Raw genomic sequence first — 15,775 nt, forward strand, 5'->3', positions numbered from 1 at the left:
TCAATAAACAAATGGCCTTATCATAGTTGGGTTCACTTATTTCTAACGACCGAATTGTATCCAGGGCGGCATCACGTAGACTTAATCGAAGGTGTTGGAATTTCTAGATTCTTGTCAAATCAACGTCTTGATGGACCACGGTGTTGAACATCGAGTCGGGCCATTCTGCATAGTTACCGCTAAACTTTGGTATTTGCAGTACAGGTAACCGTTGCTTCGGTTGAGCGACGATGAACGATGGTTGATCTCCAGAAAACGGCCGCAACGTAGAACTATGAGCCTCTAAAGTTTGGCAAGCGTGCAGTTGGCGTGTCAGCTTAGTTTTCGCCTCAATATAATGGTTGGTGAATGTGGTCAAATGATCATCAGCGTCGTTGTCCTCTAGCTGCATGTGAAGGGCATCGAACCTCTTCTCCAGGCGATCCATTTGCTCGATACGTACCTCTACTGCAGCTTCGTCGAACTCGCGCAGGGCTTCGAAAGTCAGAGAGTTGTTGGTTTGGGTTATTTGTTGAACAAAAGACTCAAGCTTCTTCTTGGCTTCAACTGAGTCAATCTTCTTAGATGGTGCCATTTTTGAATATATAAGCACACGAAAAAATAATTAAGTACGACGTTTGATCAATCAATTTTACGAGTATTGATTAGATCACGTCGGGGTCACCAAATGTTTCGGGGGCAGTAAGCCTTTTTACTGACCCGTATTACTTGCAATAAAAACAAAATGCGACAACAACGATATGCGGGCGTTTATTACAAAATGTACATGCGAATATTAGCAACTATATGCTAGCGCTTGCTACGATGACCAAAATGCGAGTAACAAAATTCTTAGATGTACAAATTAACCAGCCTACAAAATTTCCTCTAGCTCAACAAGTATAATGGCTTACGGTAAAGAGATCGGATGATTTAGTGGTACCTATTCCAATATAATGCAGTTATGCTAATGTATGTATGTACAAGTATGATAAGAGCGCTTATCACAGCCACTCAAATTCACTAAACCGGTTCTTAAACATTGGTGTCATTACGCATTAGCGGGAGCGCAGATTTGAAGCAAGCAAATATTTACTTATGTACGTAAGTATGTATATACATACATATGGACATGCGCAGATGCATATGTATGAGCAATTAGCATAAAGAGCAACTAATTAGTCTGTTCCTTTGAACTTCGGACTAAAACCTGTGGAACTGTCAAACTACAATTTTACGCTCTCAAATGAGAGTAAAAGGAGAACAGATGCAGAAGTGCATAGGAACTAAGCACTATTTCCTGTAAAAACGTCAGACGGTTTGTTTACATGTCATTGGTACTACACTAATTTGGCTGAAATATCACTAAATAATTATTAAAATCTATACATATTCAAATATGTCGTTGTTTACTTCCATTTTTTAACAAATATAAGGTTCTTTGCTTTCACCGCTTTCTGTTTTTGTTTGCACATGTAAATCAGCTGATCGTTTGACACTTTTCATGAACTTACAGGAAAAAAAACTCCGGACTAAATCCTGTAACTTCTGCCTAGGAACAGTTGCTCATTTACTCTCTCAAATGTGTTCCCACTGACAGGTTTTATGTCAATAGGAACGACTTCCTGTAAGTTCTGACTAAATCCTGTAAACCGGACTGCTATTGGAACAGACTAAATAAATGATGATCAACTAATGTTATCAGTGAAGGTACATATAATTACATGCTATCAGTGATGGTACATAATAACGGGTGATTTTTTTGAGGTTAGGATTTTCATGCATTAGTATTTGACAGATCACGTGGGATTTCAGACATGGTGTCAAAGAGAAAGATGCTCAGTATGCTTTGACATTTCATCATGAATAGACTTACTAACGAGCAACGCTTGCAAATCATTGAATTTTATTACCAAAATCAGTGTTCGGTTCGAAATGTGTTTCGCGCTTTTTTATCGACAAATTTTGTTCAGCGATGAGGCTCATTTCTGGTTGAATGGCTTCGTAAATAAGCAAAATTGCCGCATTTGGAGTGAAGAGCAACCAGAAGCCGTTCAAGAACTGCCCATGCATCCCGAAAAATGCACTGCTTGGTGTGGTTTGTACGCTGGTGGAATCATTGGACCGTATTTTTTCAAAGATGCTGTTGGACGCAACGTTACGGTGAATGGCGATCGCTATCGTTCGATGCTAACAAACTTTTTGTTGCCAAAAATGGAAGAACTGAACTTGGTTGACATGTGGTTTCAACAAGATGGCGCTACATGCCACACAGCTCGCGATTCTATGGCCATTTTGAGGGAAAACTTCGGAGAACAATTCATCTCAAGAAATGGACCGGTAAGTTGGCCACCAAGATCATGCGATTTGACGCCTTTAGACTATTTTTTGTGGGGCTACGTCAAGTCTAAAGTCTACAGAAATAAGCCAGCAACTATTCCAGCTTTGGAAGACAACATTTCCGAAGAAATTCGGGCTATTCCGGCCGAAATGCTCGAAAAAGTTGCCCAAAATTGGACTTTCCGAATGGACCACCTAAGACGCAGCCGCGGTCAACATTTAAATGAAATTATCTTCAAAAAGTAAATGTCATGGACCAATCTAACGTTTCAAATAAAGAACCGATGAGATTTTGCAAATTTTATGCGTTTTTTTTTTAAAAAAAAGTTATCAAGCTCTTAAAAAATCACCCGTTAGAAAGGTAATAACAATTTAGATAATTATACTACATAGATATGCATGTGCGAGACAATGTATCTAATATTAAACAGCCATCTTCAGTGTAATTTTTCGTTTTCGAAACCGATTTGTCTCCAAACCAAATTTGACAAGGGATGACGGAAAATCGTACCACATTACATCACACTCCTACCCTGTCGGAAACACCAACAATGAAAATTTGAAACATTTTTTTAAGCCTGACTCATATTTGTGACGCTGGTCTATAGAGATATTTTTTGGCATAGACAAGGGTCACATTTATGTGACAGGCTAAACATCAGGGTTTTAGCTAACTCAGTTTTATTCAAAAATACAATGCTTACATTAAATTAATTCTAATTGAAAATACAGTAGCATTTTGACTTATTTTGGGCCTGATATTCTCCGAAACATTGCTCAATACATAAGCCAATTACTTAACCGCACTGGGAAAATAGGTAAGCACCTTACGAGGTAAGCCATGTTTTCTTTCAGTTTTTAGTACCAAAATTGTCATCATGGCCAATGTCATCTACTAGTAAAGCACAAAATGAATACCTCCAACGACACATTACGTTGTCAGTTGCAAAGTAACGTGCAGCCGAAGTTATCTCCAAGCGCCGAACTACTCCGAGCGACTTCTCTGCATTACACGTAACTTACTTTGTAAAGCGGCTCAGAAGTATGTCTGATACCAAATGTACATTCTAAATTCCTAATTACATAAGGCGGCCATGCCTTTGTAAAAGTAAGGGACGTTCGGCAGGGAAATGGCAATGACTGCCAGGTGAAGAGTAAGTTGCTAATAAGGTATTATTACGTGCTCCTAATTCCCACTGGGACCTTTATGTTCAAATTTATGATGTTCAAACAAGTCTCAATATGTGTACTTACCGTCCTCTGTATATGTACATATTTCACTATGAAGCTAATATTTTCTCTCTTAAAGTCGGCAAAGACTTTCACACGTGCACTGTAAATAAACATAACCTCATACTTTACAGGTAGCTCTAATCCCGAGACCACTTGTCACAAACGTGTGCCAGACCTTCCTATAGGCTATACTGTATCTAACAACCCGCTATCGCAGACCGCGGTGAATGTAGGTATAATTTAATTAAGTTAAACCGGCGTCACACATTTGTGTCGGCGGTCCCACGTGAAAACCCAGCTGACACATATATGTGACGCCTGGTAGCGAACGTGTTAAGGTAACTAGCAAATTTGCATTTTAACTCTTCAATAAGTTCATAATAAACTTTATGCAATATAAGTTCCTTTGTAGGGCTTGGTACAACTCAATTGTTACAATAACAAGTAATTTTTAAGCAAAAAACACAACCGACTTCAATTCTCATATAAAACTTTAGAAGTACCGTTAATTTCTTCATGATCCAATGATCGGATCAAAACCAAATTAGTATGGGAACTCCCCTGAGGCACTAGAAAAAGAATTATCGAAATTGGTTAATGTGGTCCAAAGTTATGCGGTAACATACACAAAAAGAAAATATTCCGATGAACTGATAAGCTCCTCGTTTTTTTGAAGTCGGTGAAAAAGAGAAAAATTAATGAGGTAAGTTATTATACATTTTTAATAGCTAATTTTAACATGTCTAATCAAATTTACATTAAAACAAGTAAGAAAGTCTAAGTTCGGGTGAAGCCGAACATTAAATACCCGGCGCAAGTATTAAATATATGTTTTTTCACCTTTCCGAAACCTTCCGCTAGATGGTAAGCCGGGGTGTATCAATTTTGAGTAAATTAGCGTCCTTCAATTTCGAAATATTGAAGTTTCAAGCATTTCTGAAATTTACCGTTATATGAGAAGCGGCCGTTATTTTAGTCCGATTTCAATAATTTTCAACGTTTTGCTTATATGTGGCAAGCACAATAACCACACCGAGTTTGGTACAAATTGGTAGAACGGTTACCGATATACTTATATGAGATCATAAGTGGGCGGTGCCACGCCCATTTTCCAAAGTTTTACCATAATCGTATTTCTTGGTAAAGAATTGTTGCAAGCATCAATTTTGAATAAATTAGCTTCAATATTTACTGATTTATCGAAGATTTTGTATTTCTCTAAATTACCGTTATATGGGAAGTAGGCGTGGTTATTGAGCGACTTTAAAAATTTTCGGCCATTTGGTATGTTGTGCGAAGGCCAACAACTGTGCCAAGTTTGGAAGAAATTGCTGCAGCGGTTACCAAGATATACACATGTAACCATAAGAGGGCGTGGCTACGCCCATTTTCCAAAAATTTATAATATTCTTATTTTTCGTCTAAAACTTATTATAAATATCAATTTTGAGTGAATAATCTCCAGTAGTTACTAAAATATCGCAGTTTTCGTATTTCTGAAAATTACCGTTATATGGGAAGTAGGCGTGGTTATTGAGCGATTTTAAAAATTTTCCGTCATTTGGTATGTTGTGCGAAGGCCAACAACTGTGCCAAGTTTGGAAGAAATTGGTGCAGCGGTTACCAAGATATACACATGTAACCATAAGTGGGCGTGGCTACGCCCATTTTCCAAAAATTTATAATATTCTTATTTTTCGTCTAAAAATTATTGTAAATATCAATTTTGAGTGAATTATCTTCAGTAGTTACTAAAATATCGCAGTTTTCGGATTTCTGGAAATTACCGTTATATGGGAAGTGGGCATGGTTATGGTCCGATTTCGCCCATTTTCAATACCAACCTACCTTGGATTAAGGCAAACCTACATACCAAATTTCGTTGAGATATCTCAATTTTTGCTCGAGTTATCGTGTACACGGACGGACGGACAGACGGACAGACGGACAGACGGACGGACAGACAGACATGGCTTAATCAATTTCTTTGTTCATCCTGATCATTTATGTATACATTTGTCTATATCTATCTCGATTTGTTTTGGCTGTTACAAACAACCGTTATGTGAACAAAATTAATATACCCTTGTGCACAAGTGCGCTCGGGTATAAAAATCTCAGCCACCAAACACCACCCCTCCCCCCCTAAATTATACTCTGCGTACGCCCATGCTCGAATACTCCAAGACCCGCCTCATCAGATGTTGTCATTTATCATGCTTCTGCGCCATATACCAACACGGACATGATGGATGACTTATAGGGTGTGGTTTTCGTATGTCGAGCGAGGACTTTACTTCAGAATTGCCTACTTCAATGCTGCTATTCAATGCTGACATTATTAATAATAATAATAGATTGGTGGCCGCTGTGGTGTAGTGGTAAGCAGTGCGCGCTTCCACTCCGCAGCGCCTGGGTTCAAGCCCTAGCCAAAGCGAGTGTATTTCTGCCATGAAAAACAGCTTCTCATAAAAATATAATCGCCGTTCGGAGTCGGCGTAAAACTGTAGGTCCCTCCTCTTTGTGTGACAACGTCAACGCGCACGCCCCAAATCGGAGGAGAAGCTCAGCCAAACACTAACATATGTGTAAGCGCCAATATATTATTATTATTATTATTATTATTATTATTATTATTATTATTATCATGGCAGAAATACGCTCGGAGGTTTGCCATTGCCTGCCGAGGGGCGACCGCTATTAGAAAAATCCTGTTTTGTTGTTTTTTATTTTTTTATGTTGGGTCGAACCGGGCATGAACCCAGGATCGCGCACTGCTAACCACTACACCACAGCGGCCGCGGGCATTATTATGGTCGTTAATTCTGGTTCCCAGGTAAACGAGATTCTCCACTTTCTCGACTGTTTGTTTGATGACAGGAGATACTTCATCTTTTCCTCGTTTACCACCAGACCCATTCGTTGATTCCTTATCCAACTTGGAAAACGCGAAACAGACTTCACGGTTATTGTTACCAATGATGACGATGTCATCGGCGTACGCCAGCAATTTCACGCTTTTATAAAATATTGTTCCTGAGCGGTTCAGTTCTGCAGCTCTTATTATCTTCCCCAACAGCGGATTAAAGAAGTCACATGAAAGGGAGTCGCCATGTCTGAAACCCCATTTGGTGGCGAACGGTGTCGATCTTTTTCTCGCTGGTCTTTTCCAAGATTTGGCTTATTGCCCTGTAGGGAAACGAACTAGTGCGGAACTGGTTCGGTTCTAGTGCGTTTGGGACCATGACTAGTACACGTTAATTCTCTTTTGCATGCTAGCGACTGGCGAATTTAACATTTCGATGTCCTAGGAAGTGTCAATTGTCCCCCGTTGCATCCCTTTGGCTCTAGTTCCGAACCAGTTCTAAATTCGACATATAAGATCTAGTTCATTTTGCATCACCCTTTTCTTTAGTTCTAAACCAGTTCCTAATTCGACAGATGAGATCTAGTTCGATCTGCATCCATTTTTTATAGTTCCCAACCTGTTATAAATTCGTCACCTTAGATCTACATTTCTAATCAGACTTGTTGAAACATTTCCCTTTTATATTAAATTCGATCGGTTAAAGGAAGGCAATACCATCACAAATGTTTAAACGCATTTATTAAAAATTGATAAACCACATTAGTAGTAGTAGTAGTATTAAACTTAAGTAGTAAGTAAAAAACAAAAGTGCGTTCTGCTTAAAAGTAAAAATATTAGTTCACTTTGTCTTACTTGTCTAAATTTAAGCATATTGGTTTTTAAGTAAATTCAGTTGTTTTTAAGCTTATATGTATATGAAGTACTTTGAAAGTTTTTGTCGTACTTAATGTAAATAAGATATATAGTCAGTCAATAAGGTTTAGGTACAGCGAAGTTTTTACAATACCGGCAACTATTTTTTAAATGTTTTATTTTTCCCTAATTTTTTATAAAAATATGGTTAATTCTACACCAAAAACCCCAAAAATCAGAGTTCCAAACCTTATGCAAAATTAAAGAAAACTCTGTGAATTTCCAACCAAATATTGCAATTTACACTCTTTAGAAAAAAGTTAAGTACGCAGTTTTTAGCCCACTCAATTTTAGTATAACAAAGTGCAAGTTTGAGGTAGATAGGACTTACCATTAATACTTAGCAATTTTTTTTTGTTGTTTGGTAAGTCCTAGCTTCCTCATACTTGCACTTCATTACAGTAAAATTGAATGGGCTAAAGAACTGCAAACTGAACTTTTTTCTAGAAAGCGTAAATAGAAAGTGAATTATTTTAATGAAATTTTGCAGAATTTTCTTAAATTTTGCACAAGGTTTGGAACTCTGATTTTTAGGGATTTTGTTGTAGAATTGACCATATTTTTATAAAAAATTACCGAAAACTAAAATATTTAAAAAATAGTTACCCGTATTGTAAAAAATTCGTTGTACCTAAACTTTATTGACTGACTATATTAAGGTAGTTGTGCTGGATTGCATAAAAAAAATTAATTTGCCTTTTCGTAAAAAAAGGTAGCTCTTGTGGCTTGCATTTTTAAATAAATTTAGTGAGAAAGTGGTAATTATTTTGAAATGTTTTTAAATGACTCTTTTTCCGCAACTGCATTGCCTTTCTCAATTGTCCTTCAGGATCTTGGCCTTTGTTTATGGAATGCTTAATGATTATTAAGCAAGTCAAAAACTATACCAGCGTGATTACCGACGTATCCTTTTGAGAGTAGCCGCACCCTTATAAAAGGAATAACACCCAAACTTTTCAGGTCAAAATTTCAGTAGGTTGCGTCTGTATGGCCTTTTAAATTTTATAAATTATCATTATTTTTAAGTGGAAAAATAAAGCTCTAAATTAATGATAATCTCTGCGCGAAAAAATAAAAATCATAAAATAATCATTATTTGTAATCCCAAAAATAAAAATCAAATAATAACACAGGTTTACAAAAAAAAAGAGCTTACGCATATTAAACCAAACCTATAAATCCCTATGTTATTCGACACGCTGAATGCGAATCCGAAGTCCGTTGGTCTCCACCACGTCAGGTCAGGTCATTTGAATGTCAAATAGGACATAAAATTTATTCAATAAAAATTAAAAAAAAACAAGTAAGAAAGTCTAAGTTCGGGCTTTGCCGAACATTAAATACCCGGCGCAAGTATTAAATATATGTTTTTCACCTTTATGAAAGCTACCGCTACATGTATCAATTTTGAGTAAATTAGCGTACTTACATATATGTCGAAATATTGAAGTTTCAAGCATTTCTGAAATTTACCGTTATATGAAAAGCGGACGTAATTTTAGTCCGATTTCAATAATTTTCAACGTTTTGCTTTTATATGGCAAGCATAATAACCGTACCGAGTTTGGTACAAATTGGTAGAACGGTTACCCAGATACATATATGTGATCATAAGTGGGCGGTGCCACGCCCATTTTCCAAAATTTTATTATAAACGTTTTTCGTGGTAAAGAATTGTTGCAAGCTTCAATTTTGAATAAATTAGCTTTAATATTTACTGATTTATCGAAGATTTCGTATTACTCTAAATTACCGTTATATGGGATGTGGGCGTGGTTATTGTCCGATTTTAAAAATTTTCGGCCATTTAGTATGCTGTGCTAAGGCCAACAACTGTGCTAAGTTTGGAAGAAGTTGGTGCAGCGGTTACAAAGATATACACATGTAACCATAAGTGGGCGTGGCTACGCCTATTTTCCCAAGGATAGAATATTCTTATTTTTAGTCTAAAAATTACCAAATTTCGTTAAGATATCTCAATTTTTACTCGAGTTATCGTGTGCACAGACGGACGGACAGACGGACGGACGGACAGACAGTCACCGCTTAATCGATTTCTCTTTTTATTCTGATCATTTATGTATACATTTGTCTATATCTATCTCGATTCGTTTTGTCTGTTACAAACAACCGTTATGTGAACAAAGTTATAATACCCTTGTGCACAAGTGCGCTTGGGTATAAAAATGTTTTTGTTGTGACTCAAACCGAGTATGGAGGTCCCTTGATTCCTCAAGGTCATCTGGAAGTCATGCCAAGGTCATCCCAAGGTCAAATTCCGATGAATTTTATTGAATTTTCAGGTTTATTCAATGAATTTTTCCCTACTTGACCTTCAAATGGCCACGAACCTGACGTGGTGGAGACTAACGGACTTCGGATTCGCATTCAGCGTGTCGAATAACATAGGGATATATAGGTTTGGTTTAATATGCATACACTTTTTTTTTTGTAAACCTGTGTAATTATTTCCGTTTGAGCGAAAAAATAAAACTCAATAATAATTCATAAAATAATTAAATACTGATTTAAATTATTTTACTCATAATGATTACCTTCCCTGCTTTTAAAATTTAAAACAAAATAGTTTAGTGAAAGTACCACATTTCACTGCTTTTGGACTGGTGCGGAACTAGTTACTGTCGGGCTGGTTCGTTTTTGGCGAAAAAGAACTAGTACTGAACTAGAAATCTGGTTCACTAGTTCGTGTTTACCCTACAGGGTGTGAACACCGGGCCTATGGTGGTTTCGCCAGGTCTAAAGCCACACTGATAACACCCAATCAGTTCATTGACGGTGGGTTTCAGTCTTTCACACAATACGCTCGATATGACCTTGTAACCTATGCTTAGAAGTCTGATCGCTTGCATGGCGGGTCGCCTTTCTTATGGATGGGGCAGAGCACACTTATAGCGTTTTCTTTTCTCGAAAAAAAGTTGTATTTATTCTGCCCTGCGCCAGGGCTGTCAAGCTTTCGTGTTCCTTTCTCAGTATCTTCACATGCATATTGCGTTCTCTTTCTTTAAAATGTTGCACCCTGATAATGTTGCCATATGAGAAGGTGACATATTTTTCGAGAAAAGAAAACGCAATTAAATGCCAGTCGTCGGGCGTGCGCTCATCTGACCATATTCTGCATAGCAGTTGATGCATGCACCTTATCAACTCCTCGCCACCGTACGTGAATAGCTCAGCTGGCAGGCTGTCGGTTGGTACTAAGGATTTTTTATTTTAAAGTAGCGTTCTAAAATAAATTTAGTTTCACTTATTTACGTAAGGTTGGCTACCTACTACGCGATAAGTTAGAAAGATGACAAAGGTTATCTATCTATCACCCACATATCTCCTAATTTATTTGATACATTATTATCATTCTTTTAAAATATGTACCATAAACATACAAGTTGTGTACATAAATTTATTGTACTGGTGAACCTGTTTATGTATTTTGAGACTTATCAAGGTGATTTAAATTTTTTCTCACCCTTTTGCACGTGTTAATGTAAAAAAAAAACAAAAAATATTGTTTTCATATTGCTTTATTTTATTTAGTGATAAATATTCATGCGGTTTGACCTTGAAACTAAAGTTTTACTGGGTGCTTTAGGCGAATTTCATCGTTGGTGTCCTTATGAGGAGCAATTATCGCTATTATGTGTGTATTCCATGTTACATTTTATTCATCTTAGCCTAATTAGTATGCAGTCCATCATACCGGCAGAACATCTTCAATATTTTCGTTGTATTTTGCTTCACAATTTCAGTAGGTATGCCGGTAACAAGCGACAGTTTCAATGCAGCAACACGTGAATTTATGTACATATGTACATAGATATTTATGTACAAACATATATACATACACACATACGTGTACATGTACTTAATGATATAGAAAATTTCGACCAGATTCTTTATGTGTTCATGCATACATATGTACATATCTGTGGACTTTTGACAAAACAACCTCTGTGCTTTCTGTAGGTTGGAATTTAGAGTAAATTATAAGGAACTTCCATTTTAAAATTTGTAATTTTTATTTAACTTTCATTGAGATAGCATCTTGATCTACTCCTATTAATGACTAAACATAAAAATATCATTCGAGAACTCAATGAATTACTGCTTTGAAGAGAAAATGACCTCACACGAGAGAAGTTGTTTTGTCAAAAGTCCACAGATATGTATGTACATACCCTGCAGAAAAAAATTCAATTGATTAAAATAACCAACTTATAGTTAGCTTTTTTATGGGATTTCAATAAATAACTCACTTTCAATTAGCTATAACAAAACTAACTTTAAGTGAGTTGTAAAGTCGTGCAGGAGACATGCAGACGTTATGACGTTCTGAGTTTTTTTCTTTACAACCCTGCAGGGAGTGACGTTAGCTTATACCTAACTTTAGTCTGTTTACACGAACACTAGTGCTAACTATTAACTGTGTATTTTGTTCGAAAAAAGCTAGCTACTTTTGTGGGGCGATAGCCGCAAAAAAGTCAGACCTGGATACCTATGCATTACATGTCAACTAACTTGTAACTAACTACTTTTGGACATAAAATATCAATAAGAAAAACAAAATATTTTTTTGTTTTTTTACTTTTTTATTTACTTATTTATTTACTTTATTTTATTACATTTCATATTTGTTTACATATTCTGCTCTGGGTGGCCCCATATTCGAACACCGTCAGACATAACTTCAAAATGATAGTATAAAATTTCGATCTTCCTTTTATTTGTCCTGGATATGAAAAAGAATCTGCGAAGTTCAGAAAAAAAGTGTATTGAAAGTAATTTTTGTATGAGGATATTTGTAAAGAAAACCAACTCCCGATTGCGTCTGCATGACTCCTGCACGACTTTACAATTCACTTTAAGTTGGTTTTGTCATAGCTAATTAAAAGTGAGGTATTAATCGAAGTCTCGCCAAAAAGCTAACTATAAGTTGGTTAGTTTTAACAATTGATAATTTTTCACTGCAGGGAAGTTTCTTTTTAATTATCCTCCTAAAAATACTTCAATACACTTCTCAGATCCTTTTTCGAATTCTGGACGAATAAAATAAAGATCTAAATTTTACATTATTATTTTGATGTTATGTCTGATGGAATTCAAATTTGGGACCACCTACAAAAGAACATGTAAACAAGTAAGCAAATATGTAATGTTAAATAAAATAAGCAAATAAATAAAAATATCAAAAAATTAAAAAAAAATTTCAATTAATAGTTTATATCCAAAAGTAGTTAGCACAAGTTAGTTGACATCTAATCAAGAGGAAACCAGTTCTCTCTATTTTGCGGCCATTGCTCTTCAAAGGTAGTTAGTTGTGGCCAAAGAAAATAGCTAATAAATAGTTACCACTAGTGGACTCCTAGTTAGTTAATAGTTAGCTACAAACTAGTCCCATTTCCTGCAGGGTACATACATACAACATCCAAAGGGGAATTACACTCTTGTTTAACTCTTCAATATGTAAACTGGCTTTTAAACTAAAGGGGCTACAATGTAGAAACCAGGGATGTTCAAAATAATCGGTGTTTCTAAAAATCGAGTTTTTCAATGTGGTTAATCGTCTTTTTCAATATATTTTTTGTATTTGGGTGTTAATGATTTTTTTCCTTTTAAACCGTAAACCGATAACTTGTTGATTTCAGGGTACTTACATATAACATCAAAAGAGGAATTACACTCTTGTTTAACTCTGGAATATGTAAACTGGCTTTTAAACTAAAGGGGCTACAATGTAGAAACTAGATATGTTAAAAAAAATCGGTGTTTCTAAAAATCGATTTTTTTAATGTGGTTAATCATCTTTTTCAATATTTTGTTAGTCGTTTTTGTCCTTTTAAACCGAAAACCGAAAACTTGTTTGTATTCCCCAACAAAATAATTTGGTATATCTCCGAGATAAGATTTAAATTTTATGGCATACCAAAAACTTCAAAGTGACTACTCAATTTTTGTAATAGATTGTGAATATTGTCATTGACTGTTAAAAAAATATACCCCTAAAGACTAAGTAAATCAGAAATTCTTATAGAAAAAGTTTGCGTGATGGAATTTTTTCACCGAGAGCTTCTGTATCCATATTTAGGTGTTCTGATTTTGAACAGCGTATTCAGGTTATTATGACTGTGTGAAGGATAAAAAAGAGTGATTTGATTAGCATTTTTTGCAAAAAAAATCTTGCTTTAAAACCAAACAGAGCAGAAACCGGTGCATTAAATTAATAAAAAGCTCAACGTAATTTTTATATAAGGTAATTTTAGGGTTAAATAAGCATTGTACTAACTTGAGATTTACATGTTCAAAAAATTGGTTCAAATTTGCAAACTCCCCCTTTTCCTCCAATACACTCACACCTTCCACATTGCCTATCAGATTGAAAGCAATTTTTCTTTTAATTTTTCTTTCAGCTTCAACAGCTGATCGATTATAGCTTTGGGAAGTGAGTTTTCGTTTGGAGACAACAGTGTATTTAATAAAGTATGAAAAAAACACACAACGCATACGTCTGAGCAAATTGAAAGCACTGTTTTCACCTTGTAAACGCAAAGTAAGCAAACAAATTTTAATGCGCAATTTGGTTGTATTTTCAAAACATTTTTGCCTACCAAAAGCTTCATCAAGCCAACCACTCTACCAAAAGAAATCGAAGCTACCAATTTTGGTTCGATTGGACCAAAACAACAACTCTGAGGTCATGGCTATTATCTTCTGTGAGCTAATATTTCACCAGCGCCTTCTGTCATTACTTCGATTCATTTTTATTTCGTTCCATAATGTAGAAATTTGTATTATACACTTTTAATATTAGCTTTACGTCTTTGTCTTCATCTTCGGGCTTGTGTATAAGTTAGCTAAACGCAACTTTTCAAACAGGGGCAACTCTCCTTAATAATGTTTAGAAATAAGGAAATCTCCTACATCAGACATTGTGATACTTATTTCAATTACTTGATTGATTAAGTTGAATTTGATTTTAACGATAGTTCAGAAGAAAAACTTTTTAAGCCCATTTCAGTTGATACCCTTTTTTTAATTATTAGCTTGACTTATTGTTACTTAGTTAAACTTTTTACTAAATGTTTAAACTAAATATTTCTTACCACCCTCTCGTTTGACGCCCATATTTTAATATTTCATATATCTTATGTATACTTTAACATATTCGACTTTTCAAACAGGCGGCAACACTGTCAAAATATTTTATAGCCAAAACCCTGTTAAACCTGTTTCGCCTGATACCCATAATTAAGTGGTAATCTTATACCCTTATTAAAGGTTCAATTTAGTTTTTAAAACAGGTGGTAGCTCTTCTACATGTAGTTTAAAAAATAAAGTTTTTTCAAAGCCGTTTTGGTTGATATCCATATAATAGTAATTTATTTAAACCATTGGCAACTCTCTTCAAAATATTTTCACTCAACAACCTTTCTCGAACACCCATATGAAGATGCATATTTCAATTTTCAAATTGGCATTATTTAAGTAGAACTTGAGTTTTTAAACAGGGGCAACCCTGCAACATATGTATGTATTATTAAAATGTAAACCTTTTCAACACCACTTCGATATACCCAAATTGTAATAATTGATTTAGTGGCAATCCTTTTCGAAATAATAAACATTACTGCACATCTACAGGCCAAGCTCTTTAATTTGATACCTCATTATTTTGAATCGAACGAATGGTACAGACCTGATTTAAAAAAAGCTTTTGCATATTATTAAGCAGTCAACCGTCCTCCTTTGAGTATAATTGTCCTCCTCAATCATGATTTGTCCTTTTGAGCAAAAATTTCCTCCTTGTCCTTCTTTTTATGTTTTATAGCAGTGATGAAATTTTCAAAAAATTTCGTTCAGGCGTTTACATTGTTCAACTTTCAAGGTAACTGCTGTAAACTTTTGATTCAACTAATTACCTGTGAAAGTTGAACGGTGTGAACGCCTTTTAGCCTTAATGAATAATATTTTACCCTTTACAACACTGAAAGACTATCTAACGACGCGTCTCCGCAGGCGAAAATTATTGCCTACCATATGTCATTTTGTTTGCCAGATATGTATAAGTTTTATCAGTGACAAAATTTGTGTATGGGGATTTTTTATATTGATAAAAGATTTTGTAAGATGACTTAAAGTAAGGATGCTCGTTGCTTTAGAGCTAAATCTGCTTAAAACATTTTAGAAAATATGTTATTTCACATCCAAGTACACAGTCAAAAATAACACAGGCCTGTGTGTTTGTCCCCTTAAAAACTAATTAGAGATTTGGGTACGTATAGGTATTACGCTACCAAAAAGATAATAAAAAATTTCACCACGAAAATTTTTCGAGAAAATTACTTTTATAATTTTTCTTAACATTACCGTGCCTTACTTGAGTTAACTTTGAAATTACATACATAAGTCCTTCTGATTTACTTACTCTCT

The 15,775-nt window shown here is 35.3% G+C and overlaps 1 protein-coding gene across 1 annotated transcript in view; it reads left to right on the top strand.

The window, feature by feature from the left end:
- Positions 1-884: 884 nt before the first annotated feature.
- The window catches only part of LOC118757091 (probable serine/threonine-protein kinase dyrk1), a 63,074-nt gene continuing 48,183 nt past the window's right edge, over positions 885-15,775 (top strand). The window contains exons 1-2 of the mRNA XM_036491829.1: positions 885-894; positions 3,684-3,781. Coding sequence (XP_036347722.1) covers positions 885-894; positions 3,684-3,781 — 108 coding nt within the window. The remainder of the gene's footprint in view (positions 895-3,683; positions 3,782-15,775) is intronic.

The sequence above is a fragment of the Rhagoletis pomonella genome, unplaced genomic scaffold (genome assembly GCF_013731165.1).
Source record: "Rhagoletis pomonella isolate Grant_MI unplaced genomic scaffold, Rhpom_1.0 Rhpom_scaffold_00002, whole genome shotgun sequence".
Lineage (NCBI taxonomy): Eukaryota > Metazoa > Arthropoda > Insecta > Diptera > Tephritidae > Rhagoletis > Rhagoletis pomonella.